At 46.3% G+C, this 19,925-nt stretch overlaps 1 protein-coding gene across 1 annotated transcript in view; it reads right to left on the reverse strand.

Annotated features, from left to right (window-relative positions):
* Nucleotides 1–506: 506 nt before the first annotated feature.
* The window catches only part of LOC310705094 (uncharacterized protein), a gene marked incomplete at its 5' end in the record, with an annotated part of 105,973 nt that continues 86,554 nt past the window's right edge, over nt 507–19,925 (reverse strand). The window contains 5 exons of the mRNA XM_083499514.1: nt 507–3,712; nt 11,457–11,583; nt 14,136–14,218; nt 14,503–14,584; nt 14,772–15,275. Of these exons, the coding sequence (XP_083355640.1) occupies nt 2,286–3,712; nt 11,457–11,583; nt 14,136–14,218; nt 14,503–14,584; nt 14,772–15,275 (2,223 nt within the window). The 3' untranslated portion in view covers nt 507–2,285. The remainder of the gene's footprint in view (nt 3,713–11,456; nt 11,584–14,135; nt 14,219–14,502; nt 14,585–14,771; nt 15,276–19,925) is intronic.

The raw sequence follows: 19,925 nt of genomic DNA on the forward strand, positions 1-19,925 counted from the left end.
AGGCTTGCAGACACTCGCCCAAAGCAAGGGGAGCTCTCCGAAGGGCTCCCCGTGCTTTGGGTGACAGGCTGCCGCCCCAAGCCTCGCGCACCCGGCGGGACCTCCTGCCGGGCGCGCGAGGCTTGCAGACACTCGCCCAAAGATTTTAAAATGCTGGGGGTCGGGAGCGAAGCGTTCGCTGCCGACCCCCAGCATTTTAAGATCGCCGGGGCAGCGGAGAAGTCTCCGCTGTCCCGGGAAGGCAGTGGGGGGAGCAAAGACTTTTGCCCCCCGCCGGCCTTCAGAAGAGGTCCAGGACCTCTTCTGAAGGCCGGCTGTGGGCGAAAGTCTTTGCTCCCGACCGCCAGCAATTTAAAACAGGTCCCCGGAGATTTCCCTATGGGCTTTCGTCTTGCGAAGCAAGCCCATAGGGAAATTCGTCTTGCGAAGCGCCTCCAAAACAGAAAACCCTTTCGTCTTGCGGGTTTTCCGTCTTGCGAGGCATTCGTCTTGCGGGGTACCACTGTACTTTGGCCATTTGGCCTCCATATTAAGTTTTTTCATAGCTTTCGCTTCCATAGGTGATAACCACCTTGGGGTTTTACTCTCCAAAAAGTCTTTATATCTTATCCAAACATTAAATTTTTAAATGCCTTATGTGCTTTAACCTTGCCATACCACAAGTATGCATGCCACCCGAATACATTGCCATAACCTTCAAGATCCAAAATGTCCGTATTCTCAAGAAGCATCTATTCCTTCAACCAGCAGAAAGATGCTGATTCATAGTAAAGTTTAAGGTCCGGCAGGGCAAACCCCCCTCTGTCTTTAGCATCAGTAAGTATCTTAAATTTTATTCTGGGCTTTTTGCCCTGCCAGACAAATCTCGAAATGTCTCTTTGCCACCTCTTGAAACAGTCCATCTTGTCAATAATTTGCAATGATTGAAACAAAAACAACATTCTCGGCAATACATTCATCTTAATAACAGCAATTCGACCAAGCAAGGAAAGCTTCAAATTCGACCAGATTTCTAAGTCTTTCTTCACTTCTGACCAACATTTCTCATAATTGTCTTTAAATAAATTCGCATTCTTAGCAGTCATATTCACCCCCAGGTATTTTACCTACTTTACTAATATTAAATCTCTCTCATTCTGAAACCTCTCTCTCTCAATCGGCGTCAAGTTTTTCTCCAAAACCTTAGTTTTTAACTTGTTTAGCTTAAAGCCTGCCACTTGACCAAACTCCTGGATTAATTCTAGAGCCCTCTTGGTACTAGATACTGGCTCCTGTAGTGTCAATACAAGATCATCTGCAAAGGCTTTAAGTTTATATTGTTTAGATCCGACCTGTATACCTTGTATCAGTTGGTCCCTTCTAATCATATTTAGCAAAACCTCCAGGACCGAAATAAAAAGCAGTGGGGAAATTGGGCAGCCTTGTCGTGTCCCTTTATCAATTTTAAATTCTTCTGTCACTATGTTGTTAACTATCAGTTTAGCCTTTTGTTCAGAGTAAATCGCACCTATACCATTTTCAAAGTTTTGTCCAACCCCCATCCCTTGAAAATTTTTCTTCATAAAACTCCAAGAAATATTGTCAAAGGCTTTCTCCGCGTCTACAAATATCAAAACTGCTTTTGTATTGATATTCACTTGTAACTTTTCCAAAATATTGATTACATTCCTTATGTTGTCAGATAAATGTCTACCGGGGAGAAAGCCTGCCTGGTCTTTATTTATCATCTCTGCTAATGCTTTTTTAAGTCTTTTTGCCAAAATGTCTGCAAAATTTTTTACTCTTTTTTCAACCATTACTCTTTTTTCAACCGTGGTATTCAAATTTATATCAAAATAGTCTCTCAAGATTTTTTGGGCCTTCTTGGTAACCTCTACATTTCTAAACAAGGTGTCAATCATCCTCCATCTAAAGGAACCAATTGGTGTTAATTTCATCTCCATTCTCACAGCATTATGGACGGAGTAAGTTTTAGGACAAATTTCCGCTTTTCGAATTTTAGGAGCCAATCCTCTAGTTATCCAAATTTGGTCAATTCTTGTCCATGCCATTTTGGCTTCAGAGAAGAAAGTTCCCTCTCTACCCGAGGGGTTCTTAGTTCTCCAAATGTCAATCAAGTCCATGTTGTCAGTCATGTCAAAAAAGGTTTTTGGCAGTCTGCCATCTTTCATGACTACCTGTCTTTGTGACTTATCCATATTTGTGGCTCACTACCACATCTTAAAAGGGCATTAGATGTCAATAAGCCAAAGGCCTGGTTAACAAGGTGCGGATTTGCCTGGCTCCTAAAGCTTTTTAATGGTTTTTCCAACCTTTGCATGAATTCTCTGATGGGATGTGAGACTGAAGCTCTTCCTGAAGCTCTTTCCACATTCCACGCACTGATAGGGTTTCTCCCCTGTATGAATTCTCTGATGCTTAGTGAGAGAGGAGCTATGACTGAAGCTCTTTCCACATTCCATGCACTGATAGGGTTTCTCCCCTGTATGAATTCTTTGATGGGAAGTGAGATGGGAGCTCCTACCGAAGCTTTTTCCACATTCCACACACTGATAGGGTTTCTCTCCTGTATGAATTCTTCGATGGGAAGTGAGAGAGAAGCTCAGACTGAAGCTCTTTCCACATTCAAAGCACTGATAGGATTTCTCTCCTGTATGAATTTTCTGATGCTTAGTGAGATCATAGCTCTGCCTGAAGCTCTTTCCACATTCCACACACTGATAGGGTTTCTCCCCTGTATGAATTCTTTGATGGGAAGTGAGATGGGAATGCCTTCTGAAGCTCAATCCACATTCAACACACTGATAGGGTTTCTCTCCTGTATGAATTCTTCGATGGGAAGTGAGAGAGGAGCTGTTCCTGAAGCTCTTTCCACATTCCACACACTGATAGGGTTTCTCCCCTGTATGAATTCTCTGGTGCTTAGTGAGATCTGAGCTCTTCCTACAGCTCTTTCCACATTCCATGCACTGATAGGTTTTCTCCCCTGTATGAATTCTCTGATGCTTAGTGAGATCTGAGCTCTTCCTGAAGCTCTTTCCACATCCCATGCACTGATAGGGTTTCTCCCCTGTATGAATTGTCTGATGCTTAGTGAGAGAGGAGCTCTGACTGAAGCTCTTTCCACATTCCACACACTGATAGGGTTTCTCCCCTGTATGAATTCTTTGATGGGAAGTGAGAGCGGAGCTCTGCCTGAAGCTCTTTCTGCATTCAACACACTGATAGGGTTTCTCCCCTGTATGAATTCTCTGATGCTTAGTGAGATCTGAGCTCTTCCTGAAGCTCTTTCCACATTCAACACACTGGTAGGGTTTCTTCCCTGTATGAATTCTCTGATGCTTAGTGAGATGGGAGCTCTGCCTGAAGCTCTTTCCACATTCCACACACTGATGGGGTTTCTCTCCTGTATGAATTTTTCGATGGGAAGTGAGATTGGCGCTCTGCTTGAAGCTCTTTCCACATTCCACACACTGATAGGGTTTCTCTCCTGTATGAATTCTTCGATGGGATGTGAGAGAGGAGCTCTGACTGAAGCTCTTTCCACATTCCACGCACTGATAGGGTTTCTTTCCAATGAGAATTCTTTCTTGGGAAGTGGAATGGGAGCTCTGACTGCAGCTCTCTCCACATTCCAAATTTTTGCATGGCTTCTCCTCTCTGGGGGTTTTGTCATGTTCATCCTTGTTTTTGTTTTCCAATTTATTAAAATCTGCAATGGAGACAAAAAAGGGATTAGAGCCTCAGAAACAAATCAAGAAGAACTGAAGGGAGTTGGGTCTTTGTTCATTGCCTTTGTTAGTTGTCATTAACCAACATTTTTATTCATATATTCTAATGGATTGTTGAATGTTGATTTGTTTGATATACAGTAGTGGCCAAAATTGTGGAAGCCTTTTGGGAAAAAAGTGTATTTCAGATATTTGATGGCTCGTAACACGACTTCGTTTAGCGTAATACCACAAAATTATGTATCAATGTAAAGATAATTTAATGAAGAATGTAATTATCTGTATTCTATCAAAAGTCATAGTGGAATAACCAGAAAAAGGAAGCACAAATTGCTTAGCTTGACTTTTGTTAGTGTGTTATGTTATATTGTGGAAAGTTGATATAAAATTTACAGATTGTATATTATTAAGAGAGAATTACATGAAAATGATGTATAGATGGTATATCACACCAGTGAAAATGGCAAAGATGTTTAAGAATGAAAATAAGAGATGCTGGAGATGTCAAGAAAAGGAAGGAACATTTTATCATATATGGTGGGAATGCAAATGCATTAAAAATATTGGGAAATGATATATAATGAACTGAAAATAATGTTTAAAATGAGCTTTGGTAAACAGCCTGAAGCCTTTCTGTTAGGTATCTCAAATCAAGAGCTGCCAAAAGAAAAATGGACATTATTTATGTATACTTTAACAGTGGTAAGAATCTTGACTGCACAAAATTGGAAGGTGGAAGAAATACCATCAAAAGAACAATGGTAAGAAAAACTGATGAATTATGCAGAATTGGCTAAGCTAACAGAAAAACTACGAGAGAAGGACAAAAAGGATTTTAAAAGTTTGGGAACCATTTACAGGTTATTTGCAGAAACAGCAACTGGCAGGGTCTGAATAAACTTTATTATAGTAACAGAAAAATTAGAGAAATGATAGGGGAATTTACTTTTATCTAAAGCAGGACACAATAAATAAAACTAAATAACTCAGTAGAAGGGGAGTTGAGGGAAGTCCGGAGGACAGGAGGGAGAACAATTGTATATAACATGATGATTGAGATATTTTTATTTGTTATAAAATTCAATAAGCATTCATTTTTAAAAAAGAAAAAAGAAGAAGATTGAGGAAAACTTAACCAAAGCTGGCCTTTCTATATTTGTGAAGAGGTATAAGGAGAGTCCCATGGACTGCAAGAAGATGCAACCTCTCCATTCCGCAGATAGATAGATAGATAGATAGATAGATAGATAGATTGCGGCCATTGGCCCATATCAAAAACAATACATCAAAATTTATCCATAAACAATACAATTTAAACAGTTCCAAGTTAAAACACCCATATAAAACCAATTTTACTTCAGTTAAGTAAACACTATACTCAATAAGCTCCCTCTATGTAAACCGCAATTCAAATCCACCAGATTTTGGGGGTATGCGTCTTAGTTCTGGCACTTATTGATGGTTCTTAAGTTTAGCTAAGCTGTCAGAGTCATACAGTGATCCATTTCTCCTCTTTTGAAATAAAACATTAATCAGGTATCTCGCGACTGCAAGGGATCTACTTGTATCTTCGTCGTTTAATAAGTATATTATTTGGGCTTCCTGAGGTCCGTCAGCAATTCTCGATAAATATGGGGCCAGAAACTTGGACCGTGCAGCCGAATGTAATGGACAACAGAAGATTATATGATGTAACGATTCTATAGATCCACTTTTACAGTCACAGAGGAGTGAGATCTGTCTGTTGGAGAGTCTGTTACCCAACACGTTTGATGGGAAAACATTGAATCTAGCCTTTATAAAGGCATACCTGTGCGTCACCACAGATAAGGTAGTTAAATAAGATGGAAGTTTCGTTGGTGGTGTTAAGCCAAGGTTTATCGGCGAACAGGTGCCACCACCTGTCGCAATATTAAATTGTAAATCCATCTCCTCTAATTTTTGAGTTATAATTCTCTTGGCAGAAATTAAATCCAATTTTAATAGTTCAGATGGAGATAGTCCTAGGGACACAAGTTTCCCATGTATTATTTTTGCCCAGGGGCTAGGGAAGTCATCTCTCCAGAGACACTGTATCAAGTGGAGATTTGGAAGTTTATGCCATAATGCCAGCCAGTAACAGAGGATGCATTTCCATAATGTGGTTTCTAGCGATGTAACATTTAGTTCCAGTCGTATTGCAGTATTGCTTACACACCTGGGTAATTTTAGCAACCTTCTTAGAAGCTGGTTTTGGATTATCTCCAAATGGGTTAGATTAACAAAGGACCCCCATAATGGGATTGCATATGCTATTGTTGCAATCACCTTTGCCTTGAAAACTTTTAACACTGATGGAATATGAAAAGCCCCATCTGAAAAGAAAAAACGCAGTAGCGCAAAGGAAAGGGCTTTAGCTTTGTTTAATACATATGCAAGATGGACCTTCCAGCCCATGTTGTGTTGGAGAAGGACTCCCAAGTACTGAAATTTAAAGACTTGGTCAATTGCTTTTCCGTCTATTCTCCAATTATAGGTTTTTCGACTCTTGGTGAAAATTAGGACTTTGGACTTAACATGGTTAATTGTAAGAAAATTTGATTTGCAGTAAACATAAAAAAAATTTAATGCCCTCCTAAGGCCGACTCACTGCGTCGTCTGCGTAGAGTAGAAGGGGGCAACGATATTGGGCAAGACGGGGGGCGTGAATCGTTTCTTGAGAATCTATCAGAGGCGCTCTCATATCACTTATAAATAGATTAAAAAGGGTCGGAGCAAGGATACATCCTTGACGAACACCTCTATTGAAAGTTACTGAGTTTGAGAGGTCGCCAGCCAGAGTGATTCTCACCCTAGTGGCCGATCCGTCATGCAATTTAGTTATTAGCCACAAAAGTCTTTTGTCTATTCCCCATCGGGCTAATTTTCCCCAAAGTAATCCTCTGGGGATGCTGTCAAAAGCGGCCTTTAAATCAATAAAGGCCGCACAAAGTTGGCCTCTATTTGGGGAAGAATATTTCCAGGCAAGGTGGTATAAAACTAAGACATGATCAACCGCTAACTGATTCGGTCTAAAACCAGCCTGTTCAGGCCCAATCAAGTTGTTCTCTTCGGCCCACTTAGTAAGCTTAGTTAACAAGAACCGTGCATATATTTTCCCAATTAATGACAATAAACTGATATTCCTGTAATTTCCCGGATCATCTGTCGAGCCCTTTTTATGAATTGGAACAATAATCGCATCCTTCCATATTCTTGGTACCATCCCACTGTTGTTTACGGCATCAAAAGTAGTGGCCAGGATTTTCGCCCACCAGTCTGCGTGAAGTTTTATAGCTTCCGCCGGGACTAGGTCAGGACCGGGGGCTTTTCCAATTTTAAGATTAGAAATGAGTCCGTGGATTTCTTCCGGGTCAGTGGGTGGCCAAAGAGGGAGCCTGCTCAAAGAATCCATCGATTGTATTAATATTAAGGTCTGGTAAGGCAAAATAGTTCCTTAGAAAGGATTCCCAAACTGGGGCAGGAATAACTGTTAAGGGGTATCTTTTAGTTTTTCTGTTAACCAACAGCCAGAATTTTCGGGAATTACGGGTGCTTGAGGCAGCTATAAGTGCTTGCCAGCGGTTCCGTTGCCATTCCTGTTTGGCCTTTTTTTGCACATATTTGTAAGCTGATTTTGCCTGATAGTACTTCTTGGGAAGCGTAGTCACCCCTGAGGATTTTTAATCATTATAAATAGCACAGAGATGTTGTTTGGCTTGTTTGCAATTACGGTTAAACCACAGTGCACCTGTCTTGGAGTGGGCCCTATTTGCCTGGTGGGATGGGACAGTAAAGAATGACGTAAGGTCATTCAACAGATTGGCAAATAGATTAATAGATTGATCATATTCATATGAGGTTATGCCAAGGGCTGAATAGGTTTGTATGATCTCCTGCTGAAAAAATTCAGAATATTTTTGAGCCTGCGTTACAGACCACTTTATACCCTTCACTCGTAATGCCGTATTAATACCCTCTACCGGGTTTTCTGCGTTGGTATCTAGTTGAGTTGGATGACTGTGCTCGTCCCCATGCCAATCTAGGTCAAATGTAGCAGCAAGTGGAAGGTGGTCACTGAACTGAATATTGTCAATCTTAAAAGAGAGGGCTTTCGAAATCAGGTCACTCGAGGCTAAAAGGTAATCTAGTACACTGTTTGATTTTATGCCTAGGTGGGTATACTCCCCCGGTATATCAGGAGGGCAGCAACCATTCAGGGGTACTAGGTTTAAGCGAATAGCCATTTGGTAAAGAAGTACTCCAGCCTCGTTTACTTTAGAGTCTTTTGAGGCTCTCCCTAAGGCATGTCTCAAATCATAATTGTCGAGGCATGGAGCAGTCCACCATTTAGCTTTAGTTAAATCAGCCCAATTTGTCTAGTTATGGAATCCATGAAAACTCTCGTTGGAAAAATGCCAAGACTATTCAAAAACACTTTTTGCTTAATAATAAGAGAGGGGTTTTTTGCAGAGTGGAAAGCCAGCATCATTCTCTGAAACCCAGCCAGATGGGCGGGGTATAAATAATAAATTATTATTATTATTATTATTATTATTATTATTATTATTATTATTGGAAAGATGGAGGGCACAAGGAGAAGGGGACGACAGAGGACGAGATGGTTGGATAGTGTTCTCGAAGCTACCAGCATGAGTTTGACCAAACTGCGGGAGGCAGTGGAAAGACAGGAGGGCCTGGCATGCTCTGGTCCAGGGGGTCACAAAGAGGCGGACATGACTAAACGACTAAACAACAACATAGGGAGACTCAGTCACTACAAAATCAGACTGGTAAAGGCAGGAAAAGGTGCACAACAGCAAGTGATGATCGAAGAATGAAGAGTCTGTGCCTACATGACAGAAGAAAATCATCTGGGTGTTTCCAAGACGACATGGCGCAATGGAAGGTGAAGTTGAGTGCAAGGACTGATCTAAATGCTAGAATTCCAAGGGAAAAGCCATTATCTCTCAAGCCAAGGTTGGAAAGATTAGTCTGGGCTAAAACCCATGGTAACTGGACAGCGGAAGAATGGGACAGTGTTATTTGGAGCGATGAGACCCCAATCTCCTTGCTTGGTAGTGAGGGCATGAAATACGTGCAGAGGAGAATCGGAGGAGATTTACATCCTACTTGCATTACACTGACCATGAAACACCCAGATAGTGTGATGATCTAGGGTTGTATGACAGCAAAAGGTGTGGGCAGAATTTGTGTCATTAATGGGAACGTCAATGCCCCCAATACATAAATCAAATACTTGAGCCTGAAGCGTTCTGAATGTGAAATCATATTCCACTGCTGGAATGGCCTGGGAATAGGCCAAGCGAAAATATTGGGAGCCGACTAAAGAAACTTGTTAGTCAGAAGCAACCCAGCAATAAAGCCCAATTAATAGAGGCAATAATTCAGACTTGGTTTCACATTATTACAGCTGCAGAACTAAAAAACTTGCTTCACTCCATGAGAAGGCGTTGTAAGGCCAGAATTAAAGCTAAAGGTTACCAAAGTCAGTATTAATTGACATGGTGGGAATTTCTGTATATCTCCTTTTTTCTATGTGTTTCACATTTCTTTTTAATGACTGCTGTTCTAATAAATACTCCTTCATAAAAGTTATTGCATTGCAATTTTCATTAAATTATCTTTCCTATGGTATCACTCCCCCCAAAATTGGTGTTATGAGCCATCAAACTTTGGAAACACACTTTTCAATAAGTTTCCATGATTTTAGCCACTAGTATAAGTTGTTCATTTAAAGTTAATGTACTTTTTATATGGGATCAGATTGTTGTTATTAATGTTTCATGTTTATATATGTGTTGGCTGGGTGCAACCCAATCAGATGGTCCAGGGATAAATAAAAATTATTACTATTACTATTATTATTATTGTAGGGATCAGATGGGATTACCATGAGGAATTATAAAATATACATCAAGCCATTGTGTCCACGATGAAAGCATTGTGTTGACTGGGTTTGATATATTGACGATAATTTCTGATTAAATCCCATAAGATTCTACATTCGTGCCCTTTTCATGCCCTTTTGCCTCTGCTGCCCTTTTCTCCTTGCTCTTCACGAATCACGTACACACTTAGACAGGCAGGCGTCCTATGTCCTCAAAGACTGGGCAGTTTCGTCTTTGTAGTTTTCTAATAGGTAATCTTAGGATGTTAATCTTAGGGCCAGGAAACAGGTTTCACATTAAGGTGATAATGGTCACTGTCCTCCTGGCCATCCTCCTTATCATATGTATATTGCTTGTTTATTACCTCCGGGGTTGCCAAATGCTCTTTTTTGTAGTTCTGTTCTTTGTTTAAAAGGTAAAGATACCCCTGCCCGTTCGGGCCAGTCTTGACAGACTCTAGGGTTGTGCACTCATCTCACTCTAGAGGCCAGGAGCCAGCGCTGTCCGCAGACACTTCCGGGTCACGTGGCCAGCGTGACAAGCTGCATCTGGCGAGCCAGAGCCGCACACAGAAACGCCGTTTACCTTCCCGCTATAAAGCGGTACCTATTTATCTACTTGCACCCGGAGGTGCTTTCGAACTGCTAGGTTGGCAGGTGCTGGGACCGAACGACGGGAGCGCACCCCGCCACGGGGATTCGAACTGCCGACCTTACGATCAGCAAGTCCTAGGCACTGAGGCTTTTACCCACAGCGCCACCCGCGCCCCTGTTCTTTGTTTACCCTGTGCTTAATTAGTTTTAGTAGTTTAACTTTCTTCCCACGTGGGTTTGTTGAAATGCTCAGAAGAAATCTGATTGGTTCTTACGAACACTCTGTAAAAAGTTCTTTTGTGAATAAAATGGCCTGGGCCGGGGGCTGCGGAGATCGGACGGACAAGCACAGAGAGACACGCACCCTTCCCAGAGTCTTGCTGGTTCAAGCCTCTGTGTGTATTCTTATTAATCAGAGTTCAATCCTTCCTTTACTTTGCGAACGCAACAATTATCACTGATTCTACTACCTGAGGTTCAATCAGCCTGACTCTTCTCTGGGACGGATTTTGGTTGGCCCAGTCATGGCATTCCCTCCATCACCAATGTCAGGCGTCTCTTTGGTCAACCCAAGACTGACAGCAGCAAAAACAAAAACAGAAAGAGCCAGTGTGGTGTAGTGGTTAGGAGCGGTGGACTCTTAATCTGGTGAACCGGGTTCGTGTCTCCGCTCCTCCACCTGCAGCTGCTGGGTGACCTTGGGCCAGTCACACTTCTCTGAAGTTTCTCAGCCCCACTCACCTCACAGAGTGTTTGTTGTGGGGGAGGAAGGGAAAGGAGAATGTGAGCCGCTTGAGACTCCTGAAGGGGAGTGATAAAGCGGGATATCAAATGCAAACTCTTCTTCTTCTTCTTCAGAAAACCTGACAGAAGCTACTTATCTTTCCTAACAACTCTGAAGCTACAGATAGGTAGCCGTGTTGGTCTGCCATAGTCAAAACTACTGGAAGGAACTCTGAAGCTGACATTTAAGATGCCTGGGCAGTTCAGACAAGCCCAACCGTGGTATAAAAAGGCAGAACTGGAGGAAGATGGTTCACAGAAAAAACTGGAATTTGCTGTTCAAGGTTTATTGTGGGAGTGTTAGGTTCCCAGGTGTTGGAGGGGGCGCTGTTGAGCTCTGTGAAAATATATGAGGTTTGTCACACAGAGGTATTTTTTGAATTTCCAGGCAGATAGGACGATCCCACAGGGAGCCTTACCAAGAGAGGCCACGGTCCCACGATTCTCCTCCATGACGTCCTTATGCAGAGCTCTCTGGTCAGGATCCAGCAACGCCCACTCCTCATCCGTGAAATGAACAGAAACATCTTCAAAGCACACTGGACCCTAAAAGAAAAAGGGAAATGTCCTCCTCTGAGACAGGATCAATATGATCTGCTACACAATGCTCTGTTATAACAGATTGAGGTCGAATCCTGACAAGACAGAAAGTACTCTTTTGGGGGACAGAGGGTGGGCAGGTGTGGGGGGCTCCCTGGTCCTGTTTGGGCCAACTGTGCCTCTGAAGGACCAGGTGTGCAGCCTGGGAGTCAGTTTGGACTCACAGCTGTCCATGGAGACACAGGTCAATTCTGTGTCCAGGGCAGCTGTTTATCAGCTCCATCTGGTACACAGGCTGAGACCCTCCCTGCCCACAGACTGTCTCGCCAGAGTGGTGCATGCTCTGGTTATCTCCCGCTTGGACTACTGCCATGCGCTCTACCTTGGACTACCTTTGAAGGTGACCCGGAAACTACAACTAATCCAGAATGCGGCAGCTAGACTGGTGACTGGGAGCAGTCATTTTTTGTCAGTAGGTGGTACTCCAGTTGGTGTTTTTCAAGTCATTCTGCCTACGCAAGCATCCCAGTTTCCCAGATGGAAGGATCCACTTTCTCCTCTCCTCATGTGCTGTTTTGGGAAGTTCCCTCCCAGTGCCCTGGAGCCAAATTCAAGGGGTTCCTGGGGGCATGGAGAGGGGGAGGAGTGGGGGCAGGCCCCATTTTGCAGCGGATGGGGCTGGCTAGGTGAATCCTGGCCACTATTTGTACTCGTCTGTCCGCTGCTTAGAAGCCTATTTTAGCATTCATTGATGAATATAGAAATACAAGAAGCCTAGTTTGGATGGCCATCTGTCTTGGATGATCTAGCTGAGACTCCTGCAATGCAGGGGGTGGGACTTGATGACCCTTGGGGTCTCTTTCAACTCTAGGATTCCATGAAAACAGCAACTACAGATGAATCCTACTGGCGACATTCAGAAGGCTGGTGTAAAGGTGGTGTTTCCCCTTTGCAGTAACACTCTGGCACAGTCAGCGTGGTACTTAGAGTCTTTATTACACATATAGAAGAAACAGCTACAGTTCAGAATTAGGCGTCCAAACCTGTCGAGTCAGATTCGGGGAGCGGCTTCCTACGATTCCCGCACAAGACGTCTTTGATCCTTATGTTTCATTTCCCTTCTTGTCTGTGCTGATTCGAAAGCGCCCTCCCTTCCGGAGTCTCAGCTTCCTCCCTGAGCCTCTAGGTGGTTGAGGGGATCTTCAGCATCGCTGAGCCCTGGCTCCCCCCCCCCCCACTGCTCTCTGCCCCCTGTTCTGCCTCTTCTGTCCATTACTCCTCCGCATCCTCCCTGACAGCTGGCGTCACAGAGTTATATGGGCAGGAAATCCCACAGTTCACAGCTGGAGTTAACTCTTTATCAGCAAGAACACAATATTCACAGACTTGGCTGAGTTTCAAGCCAAATGAGAAGAGCAGCTCATTCCCTGAGGGTTTGTCAGTTTGCATTTCTTAGTGCAGAAAGTATGGATCTGATATTGATCTTTTCTATTCTAGTTAGTTCAAGAGGGTTCCGGAATCTTCTCTGAATAAAAGAAACAAGCAGAAGGTTCCTGATGTTTGGGTTATTCCTTCAGAGAAGCTGAGTACAGCTGGGTTAAAGTGGTTCTGTCATCTCTTCTGTCAAGGTCATGCTGACTATAAGAAGAGGCCAGAAGGAGACTGGGTTTCACTTTCTCTTTCTATACTTCTCTCTCTCTTCCTTCTGGTGTTCTGTACATAGTATGTGTTAAGGTTAAGGTTAAGTGTTAAGGTTTAGACTTATTATATGTTGTGGTAAGTTTAGGTTAAGTCTGCTGCAACTGAATTTCTTATGCACAAGGCCAATCCTGAATGTTTTGGATTTGGGACCATTATGCTCATTTGCCTTCAATAGCAGTAAAGCTCTGCTGGATGAAATACAATTGCCTCTGGTCTATTTTTGGGAATCCTATAACGTGTTTAGGTTTTACTCTGCTAACTATACATTGGAGTTCTGCTCTGGATCAATATTGAGTCGAATTTTATAACGGTGTCTTCCTCCACAAAATCAATTGCTGAGAGTGAAGGCCCCCAGCTCCCCACAAGTTTCTAACTCCCCTCCTCTCTGGGGTTTCTGGCATATGATTGAACAGTGCGCCAGTGTGCAGCCTGCCTTTGCTCCTCCATTGTCAGACAACTCCTGGCTCTGAGACACAAGCAGGGAGGGGGGCTTCTGGCAGAAGGAGAGGGAGCCCCCGGTGGCTCCTCCTTCTCCTGACTCACCTCTGCCTCTCGACCTTCCTCTCCCACTCGCCTCCTTCCTCTTCTGCCTCCGATTCTGGACTGCATTCTGACACAGAGTCTCCCAGCTCACTAAGCCCTGTTACCCCTTCAGCTTCTGACACCTCCTCTTCCCAGGTTTCTCCCTCTTCCCCCTCTCACTGCTCATCCTTCCTCCACCTCCACTCCTTGGGCTCTGAGCCGTCTTCCCTTCCTGGTTCCCTGGCTGCTTCCTCCCACCACTCCTCTGTGCCCAACCAGTCCATGACATTGCTCCATCCCTCGGCCTCTGTCCCCACAAGGCAGCTTCCCCTGACCTGATCTGGTTCCACAGCCACTGCTTCCCTTCTGCCCCCATGAAAATATGGATCAGGAGGTCTTGCCGGCATCATTCTGTCTCCTGAAAGAGAAAACAGGTAAGCAGGATGCCAGGAGTGCCTGCTTCTCTCACAGGTGAAACAGGGCATCTCTAACTACAGTTGGGCCTTTCAGAAAGCCTTTCTTGCTGAGTGCAGTTGGACGTTTGTGCCCATTTCATGTGTTAGTTGTGCAAAACTACTTCTCCCTTCCTTTGGACCCTTGTTCCCGACTGTCCTCCCCCCCCCCCCAAAAGAAAGATCTCACAGATTAGTTGGAAAACCAACAGAGCGAGACCAAATGGAGAAAAGCCACCTTCCTCCTTACCCAGTGGCGCCTCTCTGGTGTCCAACGGAGGCCTCTCTGCCTCACAGGAATCCAGGTCCATTTTCTCAAAATGATCCTTTTCCTGATAAAGAAACAAGGATTGAAATCAGAGAAAGGTGAGAAATATTAGAAAGAGAATGAAAAAGACAAAAACTTTATGGGTGTTAGATCTCATTCCCAGGAAAAGAACAGGCATCAGTAGAGCATTATGGGATGTTCTCTGTCCTGTTTGGAGCCCCTTGGGAGTATCCAGGCAAAGTCTCTCTCACCTGCTTTCTCTGTTTCTGCTTTCTCTCCTCTGCCTGACTCAGGAGGAAACCTTCGGCCAGGGCCACCGCCTGGGAACTGGTCTCCGCTCCGCATTCCCTCACCCAGCTCTCCATCTCCGGGGGAAGGACAGCCAGGAACTGCTCCAAGATCACCAGGTCCACCATCTCAGCTTTTGTGTGCCTTTCTGGCTTCAGCCACTGATGGCAAAGGTGGTAGAGTCGGCTGCAAACCTCTCGGGGTCCTTTGGCCTCCTGGCAGCAGAACTGCCTCAACTGCTGGCTCTGCACCTCTGAGCGGAGGGTGCCCTCCTCACCCAGGATCTTCTGCCCAGAGTTTTCCCAGAATCCCCCACTGCTCCCAGTTTGGTTGGCATGGCCTCTTCCTGCTTCAGGGCCAGCTGAGTCTCGCTCATCCATCTGTGCTCTCTGGAAGCCTCTCAGAGATCGGAAGGAACCCTTTGGTCTTCTGCCAAGTTCTATCTTAATGAGAAGCTCTTGCCAATCCTACAAAGCAAATGTTTTTTTTATGTAAAAGTTTTTATTATTAGTAGTAAATATTTATATTTTTTGTATAGTTTGTATAGTTTTGTTCTTTAGGTGAGAGGGTCAGGGCTGTCTGGGAGTCGGCCCCATTCAACAGAATGGCAGGGGGCGGGTTCCCCGGGGGGGGGGGAGCACAGGGACACTCGATCACAGTGATCACGGGTAGGAGGAAGAGTTACACTAAGACCAGAACACGTCAGTACCGAGGAGGCAGGTTTAGTCATTGTTTGAGGACTATCCTTCCCTCCAGGTCTGGGCTTGACCAGAAGGATACTGGAATCAGCAAGGGAGAGCCACATGACCTGAAGGGGCTGCTGTGCAATGCCAGGTCAATGATTCATAAGACCACAACTTGGATGGAGGACTTGACCTGGCATGTTCACCTCTATGGATGTGGGTGATCTGACATGAAGTGAAACCAAAACAAAAGAAGTCTCATGGTCGGATCACTTCCTGGTGCAACTGGACTTCTCCACGACCCTTCCCTACAGCAAGGAGGTGGGACCAATTTGGATGGCCCACCCCCGCCACTTAATGGATCCAAATGGTTTCCAGAAAGGAGGAGGGGATGTTTTATCCCATGTTGATGGCCTTTCAGCTGATTTCCGTGTGGTCTCTGGAATGTGGAGTTAACCAGGGCTACCGATGGCCTGGTTCTGAAGCGACCTCTCCGATACATGGAGCCTGGACAGCCCCGTGGTTTTCCCCGGAGCTGAGGGCGATGAAACAATCACTGAGATGGCTAGAGTGTCGGTGGCAGAAAACACACTCTGAATCTGACCAGATATGGGTTAGAGCTCAACGTCAAGCCTACCAAGTGACGATGGCTGTCTAAACTGCCTCTATCTGCAGAAAACAACACCAGGAGACTATTGCAGGTGGTTCGCAATTTAGTGGAACCACCTGCATCATTGGGGCCTCAAAAGGACCCTAAGATCTCCTGCAATGATTTGGCAAAGTTTTTTTGCAGTTAAAGTCACTCAGATTTGGAAAGAGGTAGACTCCACCGTGGGAGCAGGGCCAGGGTGGGAGAGTGCTAGAGTTCTGTCTAGTCAGTTTGCGTGGGATCAGTTCAAGTTTGTTACCTCCAAGGATGTGGACAGGCTGCTTGGACATGTGAAACTGACCACCTGCCCCCTTGCTCATCCTGGCTCATAAAAGCCAACCGGGAAGGGATGGGCGATGGGCTCTGCAGGGTGGTGAATGCTTCAGTCTGTGAGGGAGCCTTCTCAGACCCGCTGAAAGAGGCAGCTATTAAACCACCTCTTAAAAAACATATCTTTGGACCAGGCCACTATAGCCAGCTATCACCCAGTCTCACATTTCCCATTTTTGGGCAAGGTCATTGAGTGAGTGGTTGCTGAACAACTACAGGCACACCTAGAGGATGCGGACCATTTGGATCCCTTCCAGTCGGGATTCAGGCCTCATCATGGGACTGAAATTCCCTTGGTTCATGATTTCCGGCGGGCTAAGGTGAGAGCTGCTTCCTAGTTCTGCTGGATCTCTCAGCAGCCTTTGATACCATCAACCATGGCATTCTTCTGGACTGGCTAGAGGGGCTGGGAGCTGGGGGCACTGTCATACAGTGGTTAATCTCCTTCCTCCTGGGCCATGTCCAGAAAGTGGGGGGGGGATGAGTCTTCAGACCTTTGGGCTCTCACTTGTGGGGTGCCCCAGGGTTCTGTCCTCTCCCCCTTGCATTTTAACATATATATGAAGCCACTTGGAGGGATCAGCAGGAGGTTTGGGCTGGGTGTTCATCAGTATGCAGATGACACCCAGCTCTACCTCTCTTTTGAATCAGAACATGTGAAGGCGGAGAAGGTCCTGTGTGAGTGTCTGGAGGCGGTTGGTTGGTGGATGGATGGTGGTTAACAGATTGAGGTTGAATCCTGGAGGCTCAGGGAGTAGCAGCGCCCATTTCCGGCTGCTTTGCCAGCAACCATCCCTTTGGGAGAGAGAGGATGTGGTCCTGGGATGCCCTGCTCTGGGTGCGAGGGGATTGCTGCAGTGGCCTCCGTGGGGAGCTGCCCTGGGAGACACTGGGAAACTGGTCCCCAATGCAGCAGCCAGACTCTGGGAAACTGGGATCCCTCTCTTTATTCCTGGCCTCTCTCTCCCACCTTTCCTTCCTCCCTCCCTGTGGGGTTTTCTTGGGGGGGTGTCTAGCCCACCTCCTTGTCCAGCTTTCGAAAACCATTTGCACCTGTTCCCTCTGTTGTGCACTGATGCTGAGAAGACGTCACACAGAGTTAAAGTCCCAGGGACTCCTTTGTTTAAAGAAGGGAGATCTTTTCTGAAGGGGGGGCGGAAGGCCAACTGAGTTTGGGATCCTCTGATCTGCAGGAAGGAGAGCGTGGCAGGCCTGGCCCCTCCCTGGCAGGACCCTCTCCTCCCTGACTTGGGGTCCCCCCCTGCAGGAGCAGATCAGGCCCCCCAGGACCCCTCCCCTGCTGCAGCCCTGGGACCTCCACCAGATCCCAGAGAGAGAGGAGACTCACCAGATCCCAGAGAGAGAGAGAGGAGACTCACCAGATCCCAGAGAGAGAGGAGACTCACCAGATCCCAGGAGGGGGCAGCGAGGCAGCCCTTGCAGGAGAGACACCCAAGCAGGGAAGGACTGGGGAGGGGGGGCCTTGGCCCTGGAGGACCTGCCCCCCCTCCGTTTCCTGGCCTCTCTAGGAAGGCAGCTCGGTTCCCTTTAACCCTTGCAGTGCCGAGTCCCCCAGCTCCGCCCTTCCTCCCTTTGCACAGCCTGACCGACACGCTGCGCCCCCGAAGAGATCCTGGCTCGCGAAGGGTCTCTCTAATCCATCGCTGCAGCGCAGAAAGGAGGGGGGGGGTGGAGATCCAGAGACGGGGAGCAACTGGGGCGGAGGGGGGAGCCTGTGCAACTGCCTCCCCCCCTCCACTTTCCCTCCCGGCTGGACCAGAGCAGCTTCTCCTGGGGGGGGGCACGCCCCCTCTCCCCCACACCCATAGATTGATTGACATATTTATGGAACCGTTTTTTAATGCCGATTTTGCGGGGGGGGGCGCCTATGCCCCTGGTGGGGGACTTCCTCGCCCCCCCCCCCGCTAGATCCGGCCCTGATCCCTGGGTCATCTAGTCCAACCCCAGCAATGCAGGAATCTCAGCTCAAGCATCCATGGCAGATGGCCGTCCGATCTCTGCTGAGAAACCTCCAAGGAAGGAGAGTCCACCACCTCCCAAGGGAGACCTTTCCCTGCCCAGCTGCTCTTAGGTGTCCCTCAAGGGTCCTGAGTTCCAGCCCTGCTGAAAGAATCGCACTGGCTGCCAAGGAGGAACCAAGCCAAGTTCAAAATAACCTTCTAAACATCAGATAGTTGTTTATCTCTTTAACATCTGATGGTGAAGGGACAGGATACCCAAATCCTGTCTGTGAAATCACCCCAGGCCTCAAAACTGTCCAGAATTCCTTTTGTCTTCTAAAAATCCAAAACAGCTTTTCTCTGCTCTCCTCTGCTCTATCACAAGATGCTGTGGCAAAAGGCAAAATGTTACTTTTAAAGGCTAATGAATAGACTCTGTCATTGCCAAGAATACTCAGGCCTGAGAGACGAAGCTTATCTCATTCAGTTGCAACACCTTTGGACATGTTGAACCGCTCTCATTCCCCCTTTCCTGGGAAGGGGGCCAAGAGTCCACAATAGTCCCAAGAGAGCCTTCTGTTCATGCTCAGAGGAACCTCAACATGGGGCAGGACTCCGGAGGGAGGAGAAAGGAGGAGGGAACTAGAAAGGGGTATATATGTTTGTGCACATCACTGTCAACTCGTGCATGCTTTCTGTGACTTATCACACTTGCTCCTTCTACCAGTTCATGGATGGTAGAAATAAAAGCCTTTTCTCCGAACTATTCCTTGAGTGTCTGTTGACTCCCACTTCCCTTTCCCAGGCGCAGTATTTTTCCCACCCGAGGGCAAAGCCTCATAAGGCTACAATGGGAGGGTGTTCCACGGCACGGGTGACACTACCGAGAAGGCCCTCTGCCTGGTTCCCTGTAACTTGGCCTCTCGCAGTGAGGGAACCGCCAGAAGGCCCTCAGTGCTGGACCTCAGTGTCCAGGCAGAACGATGGGGGGAGACGGGAGACGCTCCTTCAGGTCTACTGGGCCAAAGCAGTTTAGGGCTTGAAAGGTCAGCACCAACACTTTGAATAGTGCTCAGAAACGTACTGGGAACCAATGTAGGTCTTTCAAGACTGATGTTATGTGGTCTCGGTGGCCGCTCCCAGTCAGCAGTCTGGCTCCCACGTTCTGGATTAGTTGTAGTTTCCAGGTCACCTTCAAAGGTAGCCCTGTCCACCCCCCCAAAACAGTCCTTCTGTCTTGTCAGGATTCAACCTGAATGCATTAGCTGCCATCCATCCTCCAACTGCCTCCAGACACTCACACAGGACCTTCACCGCCTTCACTGGTTCCGAATTGAAAGAGAGGATGAGCTGGGTATCATCCGCATACTGATGGACACCCAGCCCAAACCCCCTGATGATCTCTCCCAGTGGCTTCATATATATGTTAAAAAGCATGGGGGAGAGGACAGAACCCTGAGGCACCCCACAAGTGAGAGCCCAGGGGTCTGAACA

This window comes from Podarcis liolepis (assembly GCF_965112155.1).
Source record: "Podarcis liolepis genome assembly, chromosome: 4".
Taxonomy (NCBI): domain Eukaryota; kingdom Metazoa; phylum Chordata; class Lepidosauria; order Squamata; family Lacertidae; genus Podarcis; species Podarcis liolepis.